Raw genomic sequence first — 27703 nt, forward strand, 5'->3', positions numbered from 1 at the left:
TTTTGTTTTATTTCTTAAATCATCTAACCTAATTAAGATTTCTGAATCATGTCTAACCCCCCCCCCCCCAAGATTTTTGATTATAGAATCAAAATCAGATTACCTGTTCAAAAATCTTAAACCTGTTAAAAAATCTGAAACCTAACAACCAACCTATTCAAAAATCAAGCATACCTGCTGCAATGTGTTCTATACTAAAAAAACAAAGCATACATGCTGCACTAACAATTTCATTCAATGTAACTGATCATGTATCAAACCACTGCTGCTCTGACCAAGTATCAAACCACTGCTGCACTAACAATGTATCAAACCACTGCTGCACTAACAATGTGTTCTAGAATCTGATTAAGCACACTCACATTCAGACATTGTAACACATTCAGACATTGTAATTAACAAAATCTGATTAAGCACACTCACATTCACTGCTGCACTAACAATGTGTTCTAGAATCTGTTATGACTATTAAGCACACTAGAATCTGTTATCACATTCACTGATTAAGCACACTCACTGCTGCACATTTTGAGTTGAAAGACTTTAAACAGGTTGTTGATCAAATGGACAAAATGTATATCCTAATCAAACATCAAACTTTCACAACTGCACATTTTGATCATGTAAGATCATGTAACTGTCATAACTAGGCACATTTTGATCCTAACCTTTATGATCAACTTATCAAAACATCAAACATCACAACTGCACATGTAACTGTCATCAACTATGATCATGTAACTGCACATGTAACTGTCATCAACTATGATCATGTAACTGTCATAACTAGGCACATTTTGATCCTAACTTGTATCAAGAACACCAATATACCATCATGAGAGTATAAAAAAGGCTTATCAAGAACACATTACCTGTAAACATTGGTCATAACTAGGCATATTATATTAAATCAAAAGATCCTAATATATGTACAATTAGATCAGTATTAAACCAAAAGATCCTAATATATTAAACCAAAAGATCCTAATATATTAAACATCAACTACACAACCATTTCCTGTTGCGGGGGAAACTGGAAGTGCAGGAAAGGGCGGCCCCGCATTTTCACAACCACGGAAACCACAATCGATCGGACTGAAAAACGAATCCTCAAGTCCACTGCAAACACAGAAAGATCGATGTTTCAGTAACCCCCTGTTTTTAACTTGTTCAGAAAGATCGATGTTTATACCTGACAGCAGAGACAACAGGGAGGATCGCTGGTTGTCGCCGGCAGCCAGGTGCATCGCCGGAGGTGTGGTCGCCGTTGTGGTCGCCGGAGGTGGAGGTGGAAGCATGGTGTTCTCCGATTCACTCATGGTGAAGTGGAAGCCGGTGGGTGTGGAAGTGTGGTCGCTGGAGGTGGAGGTGGAAGCCGGTGGGTGTGGAAGTATGGTCACCGGAGGTGGAGGTGGAGGTGGAAGTGGATCGCCGGTGGGTGAAGAAGAAGGAGTGGAGTGGAGTGGGGGGAGTGAAACTTAGGGGGTAAGGGTGAAGTAGGAAGAGAAGTACAGGGGGAATAGAAAGATCCAAAGGGTGAAATTACATTTATGCCCTTTGACCGTTTAAAGATAACATTGACTTTGATGCCGGGGGGTAAGGTTGCGACATAACAGCAAACAGTGGGGGGTAAAATTGCAATTATTTTCTTAGGGGGGGTAGACATGCCAATTGCCCTAAACCCCAAGGGGTAAAATTGCAGTTTACTCTTATTTTTATTTTTTTGTTGCTTTTACGTTAATTTTATTGTAAGTTGCAGCAAAATCTAAAAATTCATAGTGTGTTTTTAAAAAACAACTTTTTTTCTTCAAGTAAAAAACTACGAATGTGTTTCATGGTCCCAATTAAGATTGTTTATATTAGAGCATCCACCACAATAGACTAAGTTCATCTAACAGACTGTTTAGTCACTATGTCACATCATTTTAAATCACCGTCAATTCAAACCTTTACTTTTTCCTCCAATAATAAACCACTCACCTCATCACTTATTTTTTAATTTATTAATCTATTTTTAATTAAATCTAATTAATATGTATAATTATTTTTATTATTAAATAAATAAAAATAATAAAATGGGTGGTGATAGAAACAGACAGTTAAACCTCAGGCGATCGTCTCGTTGACGTTTAATCCTCAACCCGTTCCACCTGTAGCAGTTTACCAACCATCGCCAGCAAGACCACATCGATCTACCCGTTCTAACCCTCAACTCGTTCCACCTGCCGTAGTTTACCAACTACATGTTGCAGTCTACCGACCAGCATTAGCAGTCTACCAACCACCGCCAGTCGTCTACCAACACCAGCATCAAAACCATGCGATCTCCCTGTTTAAATCTTCATCTTTTTAACCCTCCACCTCCACAAGAGTATGAATGGGCTGGTGTCACCAATGATGAAGCCAACTTCATGTACTAATTGACAATGACACAACTCCAATTTGACCGTATACAACTTGGCGGGAGTCAAATAAACTTCAACACAAACCTTCCTGCCACAAACCCTCCACATGCAAACCCCCACCAAGAAACCCTCCACCCACTAACCTCTGCCCAATACAAGTCGTACCTAACTGGGTTGCAGGGTTATAATTAGGTGTGTGTAATATTATAATTAGGTTTGTGTAAAATTGTTTAATTTGGCTTATGTAATTTTTCATTTAGTTTATACAGTAATTATATAATTTAATTAGATTTGTTTATTAATCAAAAAAGGCAATCTAATATAAGTATCATTTGAAAAATATTTTTTTTATTAAAGAAACACCTTACTTGAGGGCCCCACCACCATCTACCGAACACCAGACGACGCCAACAAGCACCTCCATCGATGCCGGACCACATCGGTTTGGTTTGGTTTGTGGAGCGGACCAGACCAGCAGATGGCTTGTTAAAGATGCTCTTAGTCAAGGAGGTCATTCATATGTGCAGGTTCAACTGGATTAAGTTATACACTACTAATTACTATCTATTACTGTCTATTAATTATTGAAGCTTATGAATAGTTCTTTTGCCACATGACAGAACACTATTGGTTGTTTTTTTCCCATACATCATATATTTGTATTGTATATATAGGTTTTGATTTGCTAATATAATGTGTTTATGTCTTTGGTGTAGTGGTTACTGGAGTGTTATTTTAAGGAATTGGCCTCGGTTCGAATCTGATTGAGGGCCTTTTTTTTCCTTTTTTTAATCTGTCTGGTCTATGGTGTCTTTTTTTGGGGACGCCACAGGTGTACGCCACACATGCGTGGCATATTTTAGGGTACATTGCGTGTCTTCAATATCTTTCTTTAGAGAACATATGCGATATGCAGAGAGATAGAGAGTGAAGTCGACAAGAGAGAGAGGTAAGGTATGGCCATGAGAATGGAGTAAGGATGGTAAAGGTAAACCCTAATTTCACTTTTAAGCGATTGTTTTAGTTCTAGATATCGGTTGGTTTAGATCTAAAATTTGTTTCAAATGTTTATATATAGGATTCTTGAAGGTCACTGTTCGTAAGGCATGCGCATGTTTTTTTTTTTTTTGCTCAGCTCATTCTTCATTCTTATAAGTATTTATGTTTGTTTTATGTATTTATTATGCAGCTATACATGTATTATTTATTAATTTTGATTTTATAATTGTTTGAATATGGATTTATGTGTTTCATAAATTTTGACATTAAGTAATCATCTAAAAATTGTTGAAACAGTGACCACTTAAAAAAAAACCTAATTTTTGCTAAGTTTCATCTCTCTTTGTAACCTCATAATGAAGTTACAAGGCTTCACCAAAGAAGACATGATATGATTTGAGTTGCAAAATGGATATAACTAAACAACTAAAAAATAAATGGGTAAATTACATTTTTCATCCTTTATATTTATACCGGATTGCAATGGATGACCTTTAACTTTAATAATTACACCCACATTCCTTTATTTGGAAAACTCATTACACCCTAGGTCCTTTAGCACTAACTAGGTTAAAATTTTAAGTTAAATCTGATTAGTCAAGGGTAGTTTAATCATTTCACCAACTAAATTAAAGAAAAGATTAAAAACCCACTTATCTCTTACTTTTTTTACATTATTTCACTTCCCCTTTCTTCTTTAACTATCACCACCACCACCACCAAATCTGCCACCACCAACACAAGATCCATCACACCACAGCCTCCATCTAGTTCGTGACTAAACCACCACACTCCATCTAGCTACTACTCAATATTCAACCAAATCCTCAAATCAAAACACCACCATCAACCATCGCTTTGATTCTTAACAACCATCATTCCGACTTCATTTACTCGAACATTCAACCAAACAAGTTCAATTTCAACACCAAATTTAGGGCTCAAATATGTTATTGGGGAATGTCGGAGGTGCTGTTGAGAGTGGTTTGGTTGATCGGTGACAATGAGGTGGTGGGAGTGTCGGAGAGGTTGTTGAGAATGGTTCGGTTGATACCGGCGTTACTTCCCGGTGAGAAAAGGCGGGGGTTTCTTGATGAAGTGGAGGTTGCGCAGATCTGAGGTTGTTATCTACAATGGTTTCAGATCTATGGGTTGGGATGGTGGTACTCGTGGTTGTCGAAGGGTTAGGGCGGTGGTGGTGGGGTGATGGTGCTAGTTGAGATGGGAGATGGTTGTGGTTTGAATGTGCAAGTTATGTTGAACGTTCAATACATACATATACATATTATATTATATATATATTAATTAATTAATTGTGTTAAAGTATTTCTATTTTATTTATTATAATATATTTTTAATACGTAAAATGACTAAATTTCCCCATGTATGACGCACATGCCCTACTTAACTCAAATTTTGAACCTAGTTAGTGCTAAAGGACCTAAGGTGTTATGAGTTTTCCAAATAAATGATTATGCTGTAATTATTGAAGTTAAAGGCCACCCATTGCAATCCGATACAAACATAACGGACGAAAAGTGTAATTTACCCAAAATAAAAAGATGTTAAAAAATCCCAAAACTTACAAACAATTAAAGATTCTTTAGAATATCAAGAGGTGAGATTCTTTAGAACATTCGAGTGGTGGCCAATTAAAGATTGTCATGGTGTTTTTGGGTTTTTTTTTTAAATAAAAGAGGTAATGCACATTGAATGAAAGTTTTCAAAATTTTTACAAAGGATTTTCAGTTTGATATAGTTTTTCAAAAAACATTGAAATTTCACGTTCAAGAACTTCCGTCAAGATCTCAAACCTCTAGGCCTTTCACATGGAGCCAACTCTCTCTGCCAGCTTAGAGGTGCAAACGAGCCGAGCTCGAAAAAAACATCGAAATGAGCCTAACTTAAACGCAACGGCCACCACCCAATGGTTGTTGGCTTACCTTTTAAGGCGCTAGTCTCAATATTTCTACCTGAGTCATGACAAAATAACCATTGGTATATTTCTTTTTCATTTTCTTCCACTGTGTTATTGTACTAATGGTTGTTGATTGTGGATTTGATTTATGTAATAGTTGTTCTTGGTCGTAAATCTTACTAGGGCGGTGCCCATTACAAACCCACAACAAATACACATTAGCAGAGGGAGGGACCGATGTTAGTTCGATGGTTTTGGTAGGTCTGTGCGAATGAGCAACGACGACAAACACAAATCAAGCTTTCGTTCACCAGTCGATCTCTTCAAGAAGGTGTAGAAGAACAGATGATGATGATGATTGACAATCTATGAATCCACAAAGTATTCACAGATTCCTAATACACACAAGAACACACAGTTGCTAGGGTTTTGCTTCACACAGAGAGTAAACTTGCATAGAAAGATAATTCACCAAAAAACTGTTTTTGCATTCATCCACTAAGTATAAATACAAGAATATGTTCGGACACATAAGTCCTGACAAAGACAAAGACCTAGTCCAAATTTGTTACCTAAACAAATTCGGACATACATAAAAAAACAAACAAATTTGGACATTAAGTCCATACTTCAAACAAATTCAGACAGGAGTTGAAGTGACAAATTTTGGACCCTAAGTGCCTTATACCATTCGAATTTGTCATTCAATACAAGCTACAAAAGACAAAAAACATTTCAACAATTACAATTAAGACCCCAAAGAATCTTCATGTAGTAGAAACCAACATTTATCATCAACAAGTTCACTTACAAGATCACTTCTAACACCTGCTAAATTACCATATTCAATTGGAATATTTTCTTCATCAATCATTCCATCTCACTTAGAAAGTTGGAAGTAAGATTCTTATCGTTATCATCATCATTATAAATGTTTACAATATGATGTTGGAGCAATTGATTATGACATGATGCGGCAATAGTAGATATTAAGGTTACCGAGGAGATGTTGTATGCTGCTTCAATGTTCGAACTGCTGTTGAACATTTTCTTGATGTGAAACAGAACATATCTACCAAAATTAAAGAATTTGAAGATGAATTAGAAAATACTTGGTCGTCTAATGGAAAACTCAATGAAGAAAATAAAATATTCCAGAATAGGGTTTAAGTTGGAGACTGAAATTAAAGAGACATAGTGGAGTATGGATTACAAGAGTAGCAGAGTTATCTAAGCAAACCATAACATTCAGGAAAGATCATGGTAAACTATTAATTGTATTTACCAGTGAAAATTGACGTATTTTGAAAAGACTAAGCGCAAGTTATATAGCAAATATGTAATAGACTGGAGCTGCTCGGTCTAGGGGATTTGAAATTTGCAACTCCACGAAAGACCTATTAGTCTCAAGTGTTATTTTATTATATTCGGTCCGCATGTGGATCTTTTAGTACGAATCCGTTTGTATAATAATTTGAACTTTGGACTTTGGACTTTGTACTTTTTAATATTTTAAATTCTCAACTTCCACCGTGCTTCGTGATTACTGATATCAATCGTCAAACATAGACCCCAAGTCCGGGCCCACCGGGAATCAGGGTGTGACAAACGTAAATAATGTAACTTCGTCGGCTACAAACAAATACAACAAGAGATACAACAATGTAAGCAGTATGATATGCCAAGTTTCATCCTTTGATATACACTAAACAAAATATACAATACTTACCATGGTATAATCGATATGGGTCAAAATGGTCTTCGGTTGGACGAACTCTCCAATCTTCACCAGCCATAACGAGAATTGCGTTGTGATTGAAGATCTCAACATCTGGATTAGTGTAGATGAACTCTCCAAACGACTGTTAGCATGAATTTATGGCAAAGTATAGGGTTGCAAAATCAGAGATGGAAGGATTTGGGGGTTTTATTAAATAAGGATATGCAGCATTGCGATAATAACCAAAGCTTGAAGACTTAACTGTTGACTAACAGTCAGGGGCAGATGGCAGTGAAACTACCAGATCAAGGAGTCAGCGAGCAATATTTGAAAGATAGTGAGTCAGATGGCATCTGGCCCAAACCTCAGGGAGGCAAATTGCACTTTACTCTGCGTCTTTATATGCTGAGACAAAAAAATAGAGTAAACTTCTGTTTTGCTCCCTGTGGTTTGGTTATTTGAATGGTTTTGCCCCAATCATTTAAAAATGACCATTTTCCTCGCTAATGTTTCGATTTTGTTGCCAGTTTACTCCATGGCCTTAACTCCATCTATATTGTCTGTTAACTAGAGGGGAATTCTAGTAATTTTAGATATAAGTTTATAATTGTTACAACTAATTCCTTAAATTTATAACTATTTACTAATGTATATATACATCTGTAAACGAATCCCACTTTCTATCTTCTCTCTAGAACATCACCACCTGCTAACCATCACCACTACCCCTATCATTGAACACCACCCCTTCCATTTCCCCTTGCCACCACAACCACCTCTAAAGACCCCCACCCCCACCCCCACCCCTACCACCACAACCACCTGCTATGACTGACACCATAAGCACCTCCAACAGAAATCGGCGGTCTGGAACCACTCGACCCCCATCACATTCTGTTTCTTCTCTCTCACTGACGATGGTCACCATCACTGCCCCTCAACCCCCACCATCCTCTCTGGCTACCCTCACCACTCACCACACATGCTCAGATCTGAAAAAGGATTTGGTTTTGTTCAACCAAGACACACATTGGGTTTGGCCCATTAGGTGCGGGTCTGATCGAACCAAATTCCATTGAAATAGGTTCATAAGAAGCTCTATTATCTACTCGGGTCGGTTTCTGGCTGATAAATCTGAACTAATTTCTTAAGTTTTGATACACCAAAACAAGTGTTTGCATCAAGAACCCTAGTAGGCTTTGTTTCAGTAACAATAGTAACAATGAGTAGAATTTTGCTAAAAAACAAGTCATTTGTAAACGATTTTGCTCAGTTCTAGAAAAAGGATTCGATTTTGCTCAGATCAAGGATCTATAATTGAGTTAACATCGTCTGTAGTTATGGCAGTGATGGCTAGGGTTTGAGCTCCAATTCAAGGTTGTAGTGATGGCAGTGGTTGTGATTGTCGATGGAGCTGGTTCAAGGTGGTGTCGGGTGGGGGCCGTGCATAGTGGTGGTGAGATGGTGACGGTTGGTGGTGGTGGTTGTTGGTGATGGAGACGAGATGGAGAGAGAGAAAGAGAGTGTGTTGAGAGAGAGAAGAGATGATAAGATTGTTTATAGGTTTTGTTATGTATTAGAGTAAAGTTCTGTTTTGCTCCATGTGGTTTGGTCGTTTTAATGGTTTTGCTCCAATCCTTTAAAAATAACCATTTTACTCCTTAATGTTTCGGTTTTATCGCCAGTTTGCTCCACGGCTCTAACTAAGTTAAAACTTTTAGTTAAAGTAAGGGTATTTAAGTAAATTTATATATAAGTATTTAATTTTTATTATATTATAAATTCCTCCCTTTTATACATTAGCTACATATTTTGTTGGTAAAACTGATGATGGAATTGAAATTAGAAAAATAATTAACTTACTTAATTACCCTCTTAAAACTACCCCCAATTTCCTCTTTGTCTCTCACTCTACCACCACCTGCCGACCACCACCACCACCACCACCACCCCCTTCCACTACAAATCGCTGGCCACCCAAACATGTCCAAAACACACCATCGATACCACTGCAATCGCCGCTATACCACCGCCATCAACACAATCAGATTTGTACCATCTGTCCATCTCCACCGTGCCTCCCTCTCTAAGCCGATTGTCTTCTCTCTCTATTTCTCTAAGTCGACCTTCTCTACCCATATCTGATTCGAGTGCGTTGGTTGAATGTTGCTCAGATCTGATTTGGCGACAAGGGTTAGACATCGTCTCCGTGACCACCACCATATATGTGTTTCTTTGTCTCCTACAATAACCACCATCTCTACGTCTTTGTGTCTCTGACAACATCTTCGAGTTTAGATCTAGTTATGTGAAGTTGCAGATTGCAGCGATGGTGAGTTTGTGGTGATTAATCACGTGGTGTTGCTGAAAAAACGTGGAGGAAATGAGAGAGGGAGCGATGGAGAAGGGGAAAGGGATGAGGGTTAGGATATAGAGCAAACGGGAGGGAAGGGTGTTGCAGTGGTGGTGAAGTTGGTGACGATTGGTGGTGATGGCGGTGGTTGTTGGGGATGAAGAAAGAGGGTATAGAGAGAGAGAGAGAAGATAAGTGGTTTTTTTGATTTCAAGGTGGTGTCTGATGGTGGTAGGCGGTCGCTGGCGATGATGATAGGGCTGATGGTGGCTGGGTAGGGTTGAGAGAGAAGAGATGATGGTTTTGTTATTTTTTTATTATTATATATAATATAATCTTTTATTTGTAGTTTTACTAAAATACCCTTACTTTTATATTTGACGTTACCAAAATACCCTTTCATATGGTGACGGTGACTACTGCCAAAGCATCGGTTTTAGTAAACGGTTCCCCGACTCAGGAGTTTGTATGCCATAGGGGACTTAGACAAGGGGACCCCTTATCACCGTTTCTGTTCGTAATGGCAATGGAGGCGCTGTCAGGGATTATTAAAAAAGCAATCTCTTTAGGTTGCATAAAGGGCATTCAGTGTACTCCACAGGGGCCAGAATTATCACATCTCTTATATGCGGACGATGCGGTTTTCCTGGGAGAATGGTCAGAAGCAAATATAAGGAATATTAACAGGATTATGAGGTGCTTCTATTTGGCCTCCGGCTTAAAGGTCAACCTGGGTAAAAGTAACCTTTTCGGGGTCGGAGTCGATGCAGAGGAGGTGTCGAATATGGCGAATATTCTTAGATGCAGAATGGGGGCCTTCCCGTTTAAATATTTGGGCTTACAAGTTGGAGCAAATATGAATTTGGTTAGGAATTGGAGGCCGGTGATTGAGACGTTCAAAAGTAGATTGTCGATTTGGAAAGCAACTACACTCTCGTATGGAGGTCGGCTAACGCTTGTAAAACCGGTTCTAATGTATATATACATCTGTAAACGAATCCCACTTTCTATCTTCTCTCTAGAACATCACCACCTGCTAACCATCACCACTACCCCTATCATTGAACACCACCCCTTCCATTTCCCCTTGCCACCACAACCACCTCTAAAGACCCCCACCCCCACCCCCACCCCTACCACCACAACCACCTGCTATGACTGACACCATAAGCACCTCCAACAGAAATCGGCGGTCTGGAACCACTCGACCCCCATCACATTCTGTTTCTTCTCTCTCACTGACGATGGTCACCATCACTGCCCCTCAACCCCCACCATCCTCTCTGGCTACCCTCACCACTCACCACACATGCTCAGATCTGAAAAAGGATTTGGTTTTGTTCAACCAAGACACACATTGGGTTTGGCCCATTAGGTGCGGGTCTGATCGAACCAAATTCCATTGAAATAGGTTCATAAGAAGCTCTATTATCTACTCGGGTCGGTTTCTGGCTGATAAATCTGAACTAATTTCTTAAGTTTTGATACACCAAAACAAGTGTTTGCATCAAGAACCCTAGTAGGCTTTGTTTCAGTAACAATAGTAACAATGAGTAGAATTTTGCTAAAAAACAAGTCATTTGTAAACGATTTTGCTCAGTTCTAGAAAAAGGATTCGATTTTGCTCAGATCAAGGATCTATAATTGAGTTAACATCGTCTGTAGTTATGGCAGTGATGGCTAGGGTTTGAGCTCCAATTCAAGGTTGTAGTGATGGCAGTGGTTGTGATTGTCGATGGAGCTGGTTCAAGGTGGTGTCGGGTGGGGGCCGTGCATAGTGGTGGTGAGATGGTGACGGTTGGTGGTGGTGGTTGTTGGTGATGGAGACGAGATGGAGAGAGAGAAAGAGAGTGTGTTGAGAGAGAGAAGAGATGATAAGATTGTTTATAGGTTTTGTTATGTATTAGAGTAAAGTTCTGTTTTGCTCCATGTGGTTTGGTCGTTTTAATGGTTTTGCTCCAATCCTTTAAAAATAACCATTTTACTCCTTAATGTTTCGGTTTTATCGCCAGTTTGCTCCACGGCTCTAACTAAGTTAAAACTTTTAGTTAAAGTAAGGGTATTTAAGTAAATTTATATATAAGTATTTAATTTTTATTATATTATAAATTCCTCCCTTTTATACATTAGCTACATATTTTGTTGGTAAAACTGATGATGGAATTGAAATTAGAAAAATAATTAACTTACTTAATTACCCTCTTAAAACTACCCCCAATTTCCTCTTTGTCTCTCACTCTACCACCACCTGCCGACCACCACCACCACCACCACCACCCCCTTCCACTACAAATCGCTGGCCACCCAAACATGTCCAAAACACACCATCGATACCACTGCAATCGCCGCTATACCACCGCCATCAACACAATCAGATTTGTACCATCTGTCCATCTCCACCGTGCCTCCCTCTCTAAGCCGATTGTCTTCTCTCTCTATTTCTCTAAGTCGACCTTCTCTACCCATATCTGATTCGAGTGCGTTGGTTGAATGTTGCTCAGATCTGATTTGGCGACAAGGGTTAGACATCGTCTCCGTGACCACCACCATATATGTGTTTCTTTGTCTCCTACAATAACCACCATCTCTACGTCTTTGTGTCTCTGACAACATCTTCGAGTTTAGATCTAGTTATGTGAAGTTGCAGATTGCAGCGATGGTGAGTTTGTGGTGATTAATCACGTGGTGTTGCTGAAAAAACGTGGAGGAAATGAGAGAGGGAGCGATGGAGAAGGGGAAAGGGATGAGGGTTAGGATATAGAGCAAACGGGAGGGAAGGGTGTTGCAGTGGTGGTGAAGTTGGTGACGATTGGTGGTGATGGCGGTGGTTGTTGGGGATGAAGAAAGAGGGTATAGAGAGAGAGAGAGAAGATAAGTGGTTTTTTTGATTTCAAGGTGGTGTCTGATGGTGGTAGGCGGTCGCTGGCGATGATGATAGGGCTGATGGTGGCTGGGTAGGGTTGAGAGAGAAGAGATGATGGTTTTGTTATTTTTTTATTATTATATATAATATAATCTTTTATTTGTAGTTTTACTAAAATACCCTTACTTTTATATTTGACGTTACCAAAATACCCTTTCATATGGTGACGGTGACTACTGCCAAAGCATCGGTTTTAGTAAACGGTTCCCCGACTCAGGAGTTTGTATGCCATAGGGGACTTAGACAAGGGGACCCCTTATCACCGTTTCTGTTCGTAATGGCAATGGAGGCGCTGTCAGGGATTATTAAAAAAGCAATCTCTTTAGGTTGCATAAAGGGCATTCAGTGTACTCCACAGGGGCCAGAATTATCACATCTCTTATATGCGGACGATGCGGTTTTCCTGGGAGAATGGTCAGAAGCAAATATAAGGAATATTAACAGGATTATGAGGTGCTTCTATTTGGCCTCCGGCTTAAAGGTCAACCTGGGTAAAAGTAACCTTTTCGGGGTCGGAGTCGATGCAGAGGAGGTGTCGAATATGGCGAATATTCTTAGATGCAGAATGGGGGCCTTCCCGTTTAAATATTTGGGCTTACAAGTTGGAGCAAATATGAATTTGGTTAGGAATTGGAGGCCGGTGATTGAGACGTTCAAAAGTAGATTGTCGATTTGGAAAGCAACTACACTCTCGTATGGAGGTCGGCTAACGCTTGTAAAACCGGTTCTAAATGCACTGCCAACTTACTACTTCTCATTATTTAGAGCGCCGGTTCTAGTGATAAAAAAATTGGAGCGTTTAAGAAGAGATTTTCTGTGGGGGAACACACCGGAGCATCAACGGGCATCTTGGGTTGCTTGGAACGATATTATGGCACCTAAAGAAATAGGGGGGGCTGGTCTTGGATCTTTAAAAGAAGCGAATCACGCGTTATTGGCGAAATGGTGGTGGCGTTTTAAGGTGGAAAATAATAGTATTTGGAAGAACGTAGTATGGAGTATCCATCACCACAATTGGTCGTGGTCTCCGTTGCCGGTCAAGCTGTCCTTGCCAGGACCGTGGAAACAGATTGCTGGAATTGCTAAGGAGTTCTCGGTCTATGGAGTTGATTTAGGCTCCTGTTTTCGGGCAACCGTGGGGAATGGGTTGGGGACAATGTTTTGGATAGATTGCTGGGTCACAGATATCCCGTTGTGTGGTATGTTCCCATCTTTATTTCAGCTAGAAAGTAACAAAGGAGCTCTCGTGGCGGATCGAGTTAAGGTACAAAAGGGCGTCAGGTTCGTGGCTTTTAGCTGGGTTCGGGTGCCATATCGACAGCAGGAAGCAAAGGAGATGGCTGAATTATCAAGAATACTAGACAACGTAAGCACCTCAGGCGAAAAAGATAAATGGAGTTGGGCTATGAAGGATTCCGATGGCTTCTCGGTTCGTGGGCTAAAAAAACTGTTACGGCCCATCCTAAATGAAGACATGAGCTCGCTGCATTGTTGGAATAATTGGTGCCCGATAAAAGTTAACTTTTTGACATGGAGGCTGTTCATTAACCGACTACCGACAAAGGAGGCGCTCTCGAGAAGGAACTTCCAAATTCACAGCTCGGATTGTGTATTTTGTGAAGAGGTTGCGGAGTCTGGAGATCATCTATTTGCGGCTTGCAGGTATATCCAGCAGATTTGGGAAGAATTATTCAGGTGGTGCAGAATTGCCACTCCATTCTTCTTTTGTGCGAGGGATGTACTGGAATGCCACAAATATTGCCGTGGCTCTAGACGATGGCAAAAGGTTGTGTATTCGGTAGTTCAGACGGCAATATGGTGCATATGGCGTATGCGTAATGACGCGGTATTCAATAACAAGAGGGCGACAGTGAAGAGTATTGTGGAAGAGATTAAAGTGTTAAGTTTTGTATGGGTGAAACATCGGGCAAAGGCGTTGTCACTTACTTGGGAGGATTGGTGTAGTTTTGAATTAATTTGTATGAGGGTGTGAAACATTGGTGGATGTATTTTGGGTTAACTATTGTTAACCTTTGAGTAATATAATATATCTTTTGTTGGCCGTTCAAAAAAAAAAAAGAAAGCAACTGTACTAAAAGTAGATCGATCCTTCTAAACATGAAATACTAGTTCAGTTGGGGAACATCAAGATGAAGTTGACACTTCTGAATTGACAGGAATCTGCATCATTTATACACATCTGTTTTCTTAGTTTTCATATATGGTTTCAGCTTATAAATAAACATTTAATTAATTGGACAATGCAGTGTGCATATACAAAAAGTAAATATAGCTCCAATTGAATTAAGTGATTAAAACAAAAATATTTTTGGTCAATTTTATTTTCCTTTTTCGACGTTTAAACTAGTATCGTGTATTAATGGTGGCAGCTCAAGTGAGGAATTTCCCCATTATAGTTGGACACATGAAACCGAACTTAATGGCAGTAAAGAAAAATAATGCATACCTTTCAAGTCTTTCATACTCTAGGTATTGCTTCATCTCCCACAAGCGAAAGCATTATATGCCCAGAGGTTGATGTTGGTATGTGCAAATGGTTAATGAATCGGCGCTTCCACTACAATGACAGAGGTCGAAACTCTAAAGTCAACCATCACCATTCCATGGAACAAGGCCAAGGACTTCGTATGGGAGATGTACTTAGAGGTGATAAGAATCAGTGGCGAAGCTTGACAATGAATACGGTTATACGGGCGGTCGCAAAAGTATATACCCAAAATTTTCTATAGAACCGGGGGGTCGAAAATGTATATAACCAAAAATTTATATACGAAAACTACATATATAACACTACTGAGCGAAAAGTTCGGGGGGTCGGGCGCCCCCCCGGCCCCTCTTAAGCTACGCCCCTGATAAGAATTATAAATGACACAACCAAGATTAAGACGACCATGATGTACTTGAATGATGCTATGACATTGTGGTGGACAGGTTGATATGCAGACACCGGAGGAAGTGCACCAACAAAACACATGATGGGGTTGTTTAATGCTCAAGAGGAATTTTATTCAGTTAATGCCAAGGACAAGGTAAAGAGCCGTCTGCGCACACTCACGAGAGGATGCAAGAGTATAGAAAAGACTTCACGGCCTAAACACTCGAGACCAAATCTTTCGAACAAGGATTCTATGTCCTACATTCTCAATGGGTTACAAACATGAGAAGACATAGCCAAGGATGGCATCACTACATAAACCTAAGGATCAAGACAAAGCTCGAATTAAGTCAAACTCCAATATTTTGGAAAAAAATTGACGTTGTTTATCCTTAAAGTAAACGATAAACCTAGTTTTAAACATTAAAAAGAGAGTTAATTTGTATAAAGTGTAGGAGAGAGTGTTGGCCGTTGACCAAGCAATCTAGTGATTCCCAAATGTAGAATTCACGTGACTAAAACAATGAAAACAAGTGGGGAAAGTGCTAAATAGGATCATTCGATATTTGTGACTCATAAACCTACTTCCACCACGATTTTCAAACAGCTATAATTCTCATACGATATTATTTTTTTAAAGTTACACCGTATTAACGAACATTTCATTCTCTTTAATTTAAGTAGGTTATTACTATAGTTTTCTTAATTAAAAAAAGTTATCTTATAAGCTATAACGTTTTGTGATTTTGTAACGTTACATGATTATTTTCCATAACTATAATAAAATAAAAAACAAAACATGTAAACGTTAACCAATCACCTTTCCTAACCACGTAATGTTGTATATTACAGAATTAGTTACGTAATAAAGCATAAACAATTAAGTTTTTATTATTGAATGTGTAATCATGTAATAAACATAAGTGTAATAACATCAATTATAACAAATTGTATTGAATGTGTAATCACGTAATGATTTATATTGAATGTGTACCTAATCAGGTATCCTGATAAAAATGTTTAAAAATTAAGAAAACTATAGCAATAGACTACTTAAATTAAAGAGAATAAAATTTTCGTTAATAAGTGTTTTTTATAAAAAATATAATTATATAAAAAAGTTATAGCCGGTTAAAAATAAGTGGAAAATGAGAGTATGAGTTCCTAAAACATTTTTCTCTTTTTGAAAAATAAGGGGAAAATGATAATTTTCCTAAAACATTTTTCCTTTTATTGAAAAAGAAAGAAAGAAAAAATAGTTTGTTTTTTTAGCGTAAGGAAGGAAGGATTGTGAATCTGTAAGCAATTTAAGTCGATAGTTTTGACACACACAAGGGGATTGTTTGGTGATATTACGTCATCAAAAAGAATCTTTTTGTTGATAAACTAATGAAGAGGAGGACAATGGCAATTTCCACTACGCAATCTCTCCTCTGTGTTCGATCGATCTATCTCACGGTACGTTCCCCGTCCCCGATTTCTTTGGTTTGGTTTGGTTGATTAGATCATCCATCTTCTTCATAGTCCGATCTTAGCTTAGTTTAGGCGTCCCTCTTCTGCCTTAAGATTAAGAAAAATGTATACTTGATTGACTGGAGTTAGGGTTAGGGACAAGATCATTCATGGAGTTGCAGTATAATAATGAGCACGGAAGAAACGACCAAATAGTTTCTCAGTTCCTCTTGAAAACTTTGCATATTGTGTTGGAGTCTAGGGTTCCTTCTCTTCGCCCCCCGCCTTCTCCTCCTCGATCGTCATCTTTTGTTAAAAAGAGTGACAAATGGTTCAATCTAGCTTTGGGTGATCGTCCAACCGCTTTCACCTTTGCCCACAGGGACCCCATGATCATTGACATTATCCTAGTTCAAGAGATGGGCCAGAACCAGTCTGGATATGGGGCATTGGTCGAGACAGTTATCGAGAGGTGGGCTGTTCAATACGAGTATTCGAGGGCCTCTCAGTCTCAGTCCAGTGAATCTTATAAGAAAACATATAAGAAGTCTATCATTCTCTTGCGCTCTCTATACAGCATGATGAGGCTTCTTCCAGCCTACAGGGCTTACCGAACTAAGGCTAAGGGCAAGCCTTGCGATTTTGATATAACTTACAAGGTGTCTTCCTTTAGTGTCCCCTTTACAAGGTCAGAGGAACAAGTGATGAAGCTTTATACTTTCTTTCCTGTTGAAGCCCAGCATGGACACCTTTCCGTATCTGTCAAATATCGCGAAAGTCTCTCTGATTTCAACTTGGAAACTTCAGCAACATTTCCACCTGAGATCATTACAGATTATGTTGGTAGCCCTGCCACTGATCCATTTAGAGCTTTCCCTCCTGTTCCACAACGCCCGCATAGCTGGACAAGTGGAGGCCCATTCACCAAGAACCAATCCCCTCCTGCATATCATTCATCCAGTGGCCGTTTTGATTTATCTTATTCGCCTTCGCCTTCTTATGATGTTTACAGCCAAAGGACTCGACAGCAAAGTCACCACAGCTTTGATGATTCACCACCGTTCTCTCCATCTCCACCAATGTACCTTTCCAGTGGGGGGAATTACATTCAATCTCGGCTGCGCTCAGAGACTGCACCCGTCAGTATTCCTAATCCCCTGTTCACCAGACATCTTTCTCCTAATTTATCTGATCCTAATCGACATTCTCTTCCACCCTTATCACCTAGAAGCACACGTTATGAGCCGTCATCTCATGAATCTTCTCCCGCAATTAGGTCCCTTAAAAAGTCTGAGATGGCAAGGGTTGGGGATCTGAGTTCTGCTTCTGGTTCCGGGTCAGCAAATCATTATTCTTCTAGTCACAAGGTAATTATATCATATGCATTTTTTCCCTTAAGCAAGCAAGCAAGCAAGCAACTGCAACTGTGTTTCGTTTTGTTCTGTTCCACAGGTATCAAGGGATAACAAAGATGATTCAGGGAGGTTTTCTGGTTTGCTATCATCAAGTGGTTCTCCTCGTATTGGATTCTCCAGAAGCTCAAGTAGATTGTCTCTCCAGGATGAGTTGGATGATATTGACTTCTCGTGCCCATTTATTGTTGACGATGTTGATACATGTGATTTTCCTGTCAGGTAACTACTTTACCTCTCCTTTTCTTTTAGTTAGGACCAAATGCTCATTGAATCCTTTAAGCCTTTCTTAGACATTAGAGAATATTTTCATGGTTTTATTTCTATTAATACTTACCCAAGCCATAATTAATTGAACGCCTAAAAGAATTTATAGGTTAGAGAAAACAGTTATTCTGTAATATACTGTCAAGAATGTTAAAAGCAGTATTATATATCTTATTGTGTCAATATATCCAATCTGCAGCAAGTCTAGAATAATATCTGCATAAACTCACGAACGTTTGTTTGTTAAAACCACATCAAGGAGCTGCTGCAGGCAATTATCAGTTTCCCATGAACGTGTTATATGACAATCCTATTATGGGTTTAAAGTATGAACTAATGCTTAAAACTTTAACTACTCAAACATGAGTAAGCTAATTAAAAGGAAAATATAGAATGTGGACAGGAGAAGAAAAACTAATTAGAGAACAGTTAGTTATCAGCTGCAGTGTCTATCTTATTGATACGGACGAACTGTAAACATATTAAACTAAATGATACTAATCTTGTTAGGTGTGTGTAGTTTTAGACAGGCTGTGCAAAGAGGAGCTATTCTGAATATGTATAATCTATATTTATGTATGCATGTATGAAGTTACTAAATTCTTGTGTAGTGATGTTGCATTTGACAGTCAGAGTGGTGCTGGTGGGAAACAAGGTAAAAAATCACAAGATGCTGCAGTAGGTGCCCTTGTTCGTATGTTGAGAACGGCACCGCCCCTTAGACAAGATTCTAGTTGCTGCAGTGATCATGTTGAGGCCCAATCCAACGCTTCTGGATTATTTATGTCCCGAAAGACATCTGATGCTTTGGAGGAGCTCAAGGCTTACACTGGCATCAAACATCTTATTCTCTCAAAAAGTAAAGATACCTTGTAAAAGTTCTAACCTTTTATGTCTGGCATAGCTTATCTTCCATAATTCTACATGTCATATATGGGTCGTGATTTACACACAAATTTGTCATATGTACATAGAAAATACTTTCAAAATGATCTTAGTTTTATGTTTTTACTTGTGTAGACATAAGAGCATAATTTGTGATGGGTACGCTTGTTTGTTTTGTCTGTAGATTTGAAAAATATATGTTTACTCATCAACTTCTATGAATATATAGATTTGTGATAGGTACGTAGTATTATATCCCTCCTCTCTGTATACATACATACACCAATGTTGTCAGAGGTGCGAGGCACACTCAAGTTACAAAAAGAGCGCTAGCTCGGGATAAGAAGACGCTATATATATATACTATAATATAATATATAAGGAGAACAAAAAATGTACTTTTACAAAATTTAAAGGCTTTAAGTAGTTACAACCTTTAAAATATGTGATACAAAAATAGTTTTGACTTTTAGAACACATGAAATAGTTGGCTGACCGCTGTCAAACATATTGTTCTTTTAAAGTCGGCTCATTGGTGTTCTTGAAAATCCAGCCTTCTGTCATAATACACTACATGCCTAGTTTTGGAGTGGGTGGGGGTTGTTGCATATCGCTTGGATTTGCCATCTGATTCATCCAACCTTTCACGTCTCATTTTGAAAGCAAACAACAAGGCTGCCCACCACTTTATTCCATAGCCAACGGACTCTCGTTTTAATTTGTATCTGTGTGCCATTCTTGCTAAGAAACTGGTCAAACGCAACAATCAGGCTGCCGTGCAACTGTTGCTTCAATGAAAGAACACTCCCTTACGGACACCACGTGGAAATTTGCTGATGATGAACTTCAGATAATTTGGTGCCTGAATTTTCATCCTTCAGGTCAAGTATGGGTTTATTGGGGAGATCAATAGCCTGGGCAGTTCATACATAGCGGCTAGTTCTTATTTAATATTTAGTCTGCAATTGAGATTATGAATCGACTCCACCCTCCACTCTAGTGCACACGGCGCCTCCATCTTAGCAACCGAAATCATCAAGCCCACGCCACAGAATGATATTTGTTGATGATAAATTGCTGTTTGAAATGAGGTTGTTGTTGATAAACGTCTTGGAGGTCCAAGTCAGGATTGGTAGATTAGTGGAATTGCAATGTATGATGTTGCTTCATGAGCGCTGATGGGACCATAGCTTTTGTGAGTAGGGGCAAAAACGAAAAACAACGATTAACATGAAATGGGTAGGCAAAAACCTTATTTGTCGGAAACGAATTATTATATCTATGAAGGGCTACAATCCAACATTAGAACCCTTTTATTAAACCTGGTTATAGTAATGTTTTCTATATTGATGACCAACAATAATGGCCTATTCTAAGTTTATACTGTGCGTTTCATTATTTCTTCTTAAATACCACCCACACTATCATCTCTGTAGTTGATGGTCAGATGCTATTCCTTTTTCACCAAAACAATGACCTTTTTTGATATAGAAGATGTCAAAATGAATAAACTCACTTATGTGTATAATTAAACCTCTTCACATCAGTCAGTGTTCTGCAGCAGCATTGAAAGTTTAATGAGACAACCACAAAACACAAGATTGCAGCAACAATGAGGGTTCTGCACAAGACCTTTGTATGCAGTTCATCACAGTAGGAGGTGTCTTTTCCTCAATTGAATTGGTCTCCTAAATATTTCTTTTAAAAGAAACCACCACACCACATTAGCATCTAATGAAACAGAGTTTTCATTAATCAGAAAGATGGAGATCCTGGTAGTGGAGTGGATACATTTTGTAAGACAAGGAGGGATCTAAGCGAGTTGGCGTCTAGCGTAGGTATCCGGATGCACAAAAACAGGATCTTGATGGGGGTGAGGCTGCCCCATAACAATGCCTCCTGTTTGATCGTCAACTAGCTTGGTGGAATTGAAGGTGAGATAATAAATGATGCCAAGGATGACACTTGCCAGGGACAGGGTTGCAGCTCCAGCAAAGACTCCAGGCTTCACCACATAGCAGTAGTAGTTCCCAAAGTAGATGTTTTCTTGTCCGTGCTCATCGTTTAGGGCCGCCCCGCTTAACAGCAGAAGGAATGCCATCACAAAGGTGAACCAGGAGACAACAAAGCAGACAAGAGCCAGGGTCCAGTTAGATGCTGCTGATTGGGGTCCTCTGGTGCAGCAGATGCAACCAGTGGCGACATTGATGATGACTTGGGCAATCATAAGAGATACAGCAGCAGTTAATCCAAGTGCCAGAGCGGGACTCCGGGGGTATACACATTCAGATGGAGATGAAAACGTAACCTGGGAACCCTGCAACCAATATTTCTGTTAAAGATCCAAACTTTGAAAGAAACAAAGAAAGAAAAGAGATTACCTTACCTTTATCCTCTTGGCCTCTGCAATAAACCCCAAAAGAGCCGATACGAGCCCTAAAACCCCCACTACCGCACATACCACAATGCTTCTTCTATCCATTGCCAACCCTAACCCTAAAGAAAAGAGAACTCTCTTGTTCACTCTTCACAACTCACTCGTTTTCTTTCTACCAAATGCCCCCTGTTTTCTTTTTCCTTATTTAGAGCATCTTTGGCTAAGCTTTTCCAACCAACTTATTGACTTAATCAAAAAGCTAATAAGAAATTTTAGTGTTTGGCAAATGCAAAAGTCCTTTTCAAAATGACCTTTTGGGAAGGAGAAAAAGTCATTAAAAAGTAATTTTTGAAAAGTTAGAATGTTGTGACTTTTTGAACCAACTTATTAGCTTTTAGTCATTTTACATCAATAAGCTAAGCCAAACACTTTTTAAAAAAACAACTTATTGACTTATTGGCTTTTCTCACCCCATAAGCTAATCCAAACACTTTTTTTTAAAAACTTCTTTTCAAAAAGCCATAAGTCAATAAGTCTTTTTCCCAAAAATCTTTTTTAACTTAAATAAGCTTAGCCAAACATGCCCTTAAACTTTCTAGGTATTTTTCATTGTTAAGTTTGCAAGGGGATATATTCTAAAGGTTTTTTTCTTTTTCATTACTAAGTTTGTACACGGATATATATAATTGGCCCAATACTATACAAGCTCAGCTATACTCGCGTAAATCTATTGACAAAAGGCCATACACGTGACAATACTGATGACCCGCCCCACCCACTATTTTAAGGAAAACTCATTGCCTAAGACAAAACCTCAGACCCACAAAACAAATTGTATCAAATGAGACGTGAACCCATCCATGTTGAAAACGAACGTAGGTACCCATTGGCCTTCAACTTTCTACTTAACAACAAACTTGCAAGTTTTTTTTCCCATTGGCCTTCAACTTTCTACTTAATAAATTCCAACTTTGGATTTGTGGTCTTTTTCCTCCTTATTTAATAAAGTGCATATAATTTTCTAAAGTGACATCGTGATGTATAATGTATAATTTTCTAGACTATCCTTATAATGAGTATTGAGAGCTACATACAGAAATAAAAAAATAAATAAAAAAACCTTTGTGGACACAAGTTCTTACAATATGAAGAGCTAGAAATAAGAAAAGCTCATGAAGAAGTTGATTAATGGTTTCGCACTTTTACATGTTCACATACATACACATGTGTTTACGTGAGTTAACTAGACTAACCCGTACTTGAATCGGATTAAAACAGTCAAGTGGGGATCAGATTTTCAAGAATCTTGGATGCTAGAAGCTCCCAACTGTAGGAATGTAACTCTAGACAAAACAATTTCATGCTTATATGGCATCAGCTTTGAAAGCCATTTCTGTTGGAAAGGTGTAGCTATCTTGTTATCCAACAAATGTTTTAAACTCTGGTTATTGCTAGCAACTTCTTTTCATATGTTGAAAGGCTTAGATTCTTAGGTGGGTAGGTGGCAATGCCTTGCTTATGTAAGCGACAAAGTGACCTTTCTGCATCACCTATACCATGACTTGTAAAGGCTTTCAAATCTAGGCAACGGCCTAGGGCCTCCAAATTTTTAAAAATCTTTATATAGCATATATGTGTATTAGAGTATGAGGCTCAAATGAACAAAACAAAAACTATATTTAATGCAATGCCCAACTGACGAACCAATTTTAAAATAAAAGAGACCCAATTCAAACTCCAAACAATATGCAATTCGTATTTAATTTAGGCCAACGACGTTATCCTCGCTAACTGTAATGTAGCACATGCTCATTCCGCTCAATGGGGCTGCCGATTGGGGAGCAATTAGAGGCGAAATTAGGAGAAAATAGTGGTGTTGCAAGGATAATGCAGGTTGGTTAACAACTACTTTGATAGGAATCTCTACATATTCCGATTCATTCAATCATTGTTTGTCCTAAATCCCTAATTAATACTTTGAATCTTTCAAATTTGATATTGTGCTTGCGATTGAGACTTAGAAGGTAGAAAGCAGAACCGATGTTTTATTTTTATACCAATTCAAAAGGCCCGTCTTTGCATTTTGCTTAGGGCCTCCGAAAACGTTAGACCGGCCCTGTGACTTGATGTGTCTACCTCCACAACAAATTTATTGTAATTTTGGGCAAGGCTAACATCAGAGGTTGAATCATAGCTTGTTTTACTTTAAAAGCTCTAATTGCTTCTTGAGTCTTCTGAAAAAGAGCATTCCCTTAACAATTAAGTTTAAGGTTTAGCTATTCCACCATAATTTTGCACAAATAGCCTACAAGACCAAAAGGCATTACTAGGAATTCATAAGTCTCAAAAGTTGTTTTATACACATCTAGAACAACAACTATTATATGGTAGTACCCGACTTTAAGATCCAGTTTTGAGCAAAAAAAAAAAAGTATAATGAGCTCATCCATTATTTTTTTCCACTAAGGGAATAGGAAAGCGACCAAGAATTGTAGTTTGATTGAGCTTCCTGTAGCCCACACACATCCTCCATCCTTTTTGCTACTAATACAACACGCAATGCAAAAGAATCGTTGCTAGTAATTCCTTAGTCATTTACTCGATCATAGAATACTTATTCTTCAAAGCAAAAACAAATATGTGAGTTCACTCACTCACTCACTCACCATATATAATCAATTATAAAACTAAAACCAAAATCAAAATCAAAATACAATGTACATATAATAGTAGTACCCATCTACTCTAGAGTCTACACCGCATATGATGGACAGGGTCCATTGTCTTCAAAGTTTTCCTTTCTAATCCCTTCCCAAAATATCTTATGAAGACAATCCACTAGTCCCCTACATTGAACAAGCTTTTAGCAATGGCAGGTGGAAGCATCTTAAAATCAATTATTTATGACATACAATTTACAAGTAGTTACTCCTTCCTAGTGTGTGTGTGAGAGAGAGAGAGAGAGAGAGGGGGAGAGAGAGAGAGATGTTTCTTATTGATGGCAGGCAACCAACTCCTCATGTAACCTACTGAAGACCAATTTCACAGGAATACAAGAAACTGCTGTGGGCAATGACTCCGGCTTCATCACCTCTTCACCTTGGTAACCCTTCAAATCCATACTATGCTGTTGCTGCTAGGTCCCACCTAATGAAGAGAGAGTTCTTATTTTTTGATTGCAAGATGAAGCGGTGCTCTTCCTTTTCAAGAGTTTTCTTGACATGTGATTCCCTTTACCATCTTCATCGTCGTCATCATCATCATCATCGTCATCATCTAATAGATACTCTTGGTCTTCCTCCAATGTTGGTGGTCGAGGGGCACGACATTTGGCAGTCCTCCTGGCGGTCCTCCAGGGCTGAAGTGTGGAGTCATATAATGATCCATCCCTTAAAGTATTAGACTTCATATATCAAAATACAAGAATCAGTACAAACAGACCAGTAAATGATGCCCATCGTAACACGAACAACAATCATACTTGCAACCAGCCATTCGACTTCCAACTTCTAAATGTGAAAACACATAAACTCAGACATAATCATACCATATACATAAAAAGCACACTTTTAGCAAAAACAAATCCTCAACATCATATACATATTTAACACACCTGCTGTAAATAGTAATTATATATATATATACACACACACACATACATAATATACACACACATATATACAGATCAAATGTAACAATTCTTTAGTTTAATTTAACTTATTAATTTATTTTATTCAACAACATTGAGAATATATTCTGGGTTCTACAAGTTCATTTGCCATGTCCTTCAAACTATAAAATTCTCCACCATTCACAATTCCTAAGCATCATCAATGGGTGTCATACTCTAATAAGAATGTGCATTGTTGTATTTTCTGATGATATTATGGTTTTAATAAAACAAACATTTGGAGGATCTATGCTCAATCCCACAACTAGTTGTAAAGATTCATTCATTGTGCTTTTATTTCTAGACTACCTTGGTTGAAGATCAAACATAGAAATTCTACTAGAGATTACGAAACAGCCTCCGATCATACGTCTATTGGACCACAAAGCCACCATCTTAGCCCTTCTCAGTTTAAAAAAAAATATTTGTTCCTAAAACAAAAGTCTCTATTTCAGGCATCCTCTAGGAGACCCTTTACAACACACACACCGATGATGACCTATGTTTTTTGTGACCAAGCACTGGTCCAATTAACCTTTCTCCATCAAACAGACAATCAACTTCCAAATTACTTGATACAACAGCAAGTCTGCCCTCTTAGATGACAATATCAACTAGAAAGAGACAAGACAATGTGGTGATGGGTTGTTCATCCACAGCTGAACATTTTCACCATGTTGATGCAGCAACTAGTAAATTCTAATAAAAATAATGAACAAGATTTAATCAGCACTAAAACTCTGTTCCAGCGATTAATTTCCCCAAGAATCTACTCAAGTGCTTCAGCGATTACAAATGCAAGGGGTTGGAAAGAGATGCATCTAAGATACAGGAAAATGAGACATACTGCTAGAGGATTAGGCATGAAGGGTTACTCGAGCCACAAAGACCTTTATTATATATTTATATGTATTACACTACTAGGATGGATACTTAAACAAACACCAGATATCATCAGTCACTTTGGCCTAAACACCCAAATCTCTCTCTCATACCAATATCAGTAACAGGTCATGAGAGTTATTTTCTAGCGAATAACTTTATAAAGTCAATTAGCACTCTTAGTTCAGCTCAGGCATAAAGAATTGAGCATTTTACTTCGCCCAACAATAAAACATACATGCTACTTGTGAGGAGTACTCAACTAGGTCTCTAAATTTCATCTGGAACAACCATGATGGACTAGAATGAAGCCTTTTGGCATAAAAACCAGTAAGTTGTAGTTCTGTAATTTAATCTACAAATACATATTATTTTAGAGAATGAGCATGATCTTACATTGGTAAAGGTGAAAGGAATAATAATAATAATAATAATATTTTCTGGAAGGAAGAAAAAGAACCTAAAAATGCAGCCATAGCATCAGATGTGTCTGACATCAGAGATATCGGTTTCTGTGTCTTCATTAGATCCAGTAGTGTTGTTGGAGCCAACAGGGTTTTTCTCAAACTTGTGTTCAGGGATAGTTAGTGTACAGTCAAGTGATGTGACTCCCATGGCCCCTAAATGATGCAAGGAGTGAATGCGAGCACTGCTACTCTTGAGTACCTGAACAATATTGTTCCCCTCCTCCTCCTCCCTTTTCCTTTTATGGGAAGTAGTCAAGGATAAATAATTAAATCTGAAAGAAACAGGAGCAAGGTCTTGCAAACCTCTAAACCTAGGGCGTACATTATCGTCATCATCTACATTGAGTTCCGGAAACAAAAGACCAGAGGAGTCCATCCCATTGTCTGCTGAAGTTACAGTTGTTTCTTCTTTTCCTTGTAACTTGGCATTATTACCTAATTTCTTTTAGAGCAGTTGTTGTTTCTCAAGCTGAAGAGCATGAAGGATAACATCTTACCTACGTGCATACTTCTCTCTTTTCTTTGGAGGCATTCCCTGTGATGCTTCAACCCTCTGGATGCAGTCATCAAAGTCACCCCAGCGAAAGGGTTTGACTCGCTTGGACTTCTCCAGGTTGTACCAATCCCTGCCGTCCGAGAAGTTGATTAATGTGTATAAGAAGAAGAATAAAAGGAAGGAAGGAAGGAGGTGAACAATCTTACACACTGGCATCCTCCCTGCCGAGAAGTTTAACCGGGGTTCCACTTATATATTATCTGGCATATACAAGTTGAAGCACATACTTGTATATAAAGCTAAAAGAAAAACTTAGCTATAATGCAACATGAGATTAAACAACATTGTGTTTACATATTATATGCACACATGATGTAGTCGACAAGCACATATACATATAGATAACAGTATAGGTTTATGAAAGGCACCCTTGCTTTTGAAGAAAAACTGCATATGCCAGATATAGAATAAACTTTCAAGAATTTCATTACACGTGAATCATCCCAAGTAAACCGGGCCAAGATATCGTCCACCTTGCCCCAGAAACTCACGGTTTTCTTTCACCCGACAAGGCAGAAAGC

General features: G+C 38.6%; 2 protein-coding genes across 3 annotated transcripts; one reads left to right on the top strand and one right to left on the bottom strand.

The window, feature by feature from the left end:
* The first annotated feature begins 16492 nt into the window (after positions 1-16492).
* On the top strand, positions 16493-19438 carry LOC110869245 (autophagy-related protein 13a). 2 transcript variants are annotated; one of them, XM_022118535.2, is made up of 3 exons: positions 16493-18033; positions 18119-18300; positions 18975-19438. In XM_022118535.2, the coding sequence occupies exons 1-3, from the start codon at positions 16837-16839 to the stop codon at positions 19219-19221; spliced, it is 1626 nt and encodes a 541-aa protein (XP_021974227.1). In that variant the 5' UTR covers positions 16493-16836; the 3' UTR covers positions 19222-19438. The 2 variants fall into 2 exon arrangements, with proteins under 2 accessions (XP_021974227.1, XP_021974226.1); XM_022118534.2 differs by having other exon boundaries at positions 16495-18033; positions 18957-19438.
* A 1291-nt stretch (positions 19439-20729) lies between these two features.
* On the bottom strand, positions 20730-21784 carry LOC110869246 (protein MODIFYING WALL LIGNIN-1). The gene is made up of 2 exons (XM_035975461.1): positions 21617-21784; positions 20730-21547 (listed from the first exon to the last, which is right to left on the bottom strand). Exons 1-2 carry the CDS (start codon positions 21710-21712, stop codon positions 21044-21046), a joined length of 600 nt encoding a protein of 199 aa, XP_035831354.1. The 5' UTR covers positions 21713-21784; the 3' UTR covers positions 20730-21043.
* Positions 21785-27703: the final 5919 nt, after the last annotated feature.

This window comes from Helianthus annuus, chromosome 7 (assembly GCF_002127325.2).
Source record: "Helianthus annuus cultivar XRQ/B chromosome 7, HanXRQr2.0-SUNRISE, whole genome shotgun sequence".
Lineage (NCBI taxonomy): Eukaryota > Viridiplantae > Streptophyta > Magnoliopsida > Asterales > Asteraceae > Helianthus > Helianthus annuus.

Coding starts and splice junctions, on each gene's coding strand:
- LOC110869245 (XM_022118534.2), top strand. CDS start 16,837: ATGGAGTTGCAGTATAATAATGAGCACGGAAGAAACGACCAAATAGTT. Junction 18,034..18,118: donor ATTATTCTTCTAGTCACAAG/GTAATTATATCA, acceptor TCTGTTCCACAG/GTATCAAGGGATAACAAAGA. Junction 18,301..18,956: donor ACATGTGATTTTCCTGTCAG/GTAACTACTTTA, acceptor ATTCTTGTGTAG/TGATGTTGCATTTGACAGTC.
- LOC110869246 (XM_035975461.1), bottom strand. CDS start 21,712: ATGGATAGAAGAAGCATTGTGGTATGTGCGGTAGTGGGGGTTTTAGGG. Junction 21,548..21,616: donor CAGAGGCCAAGAGGATAAAG/GTAAGGTAATCT, acceptor TATTGGTTGCAG/GGTTCCCAGGTTACGTTTTC.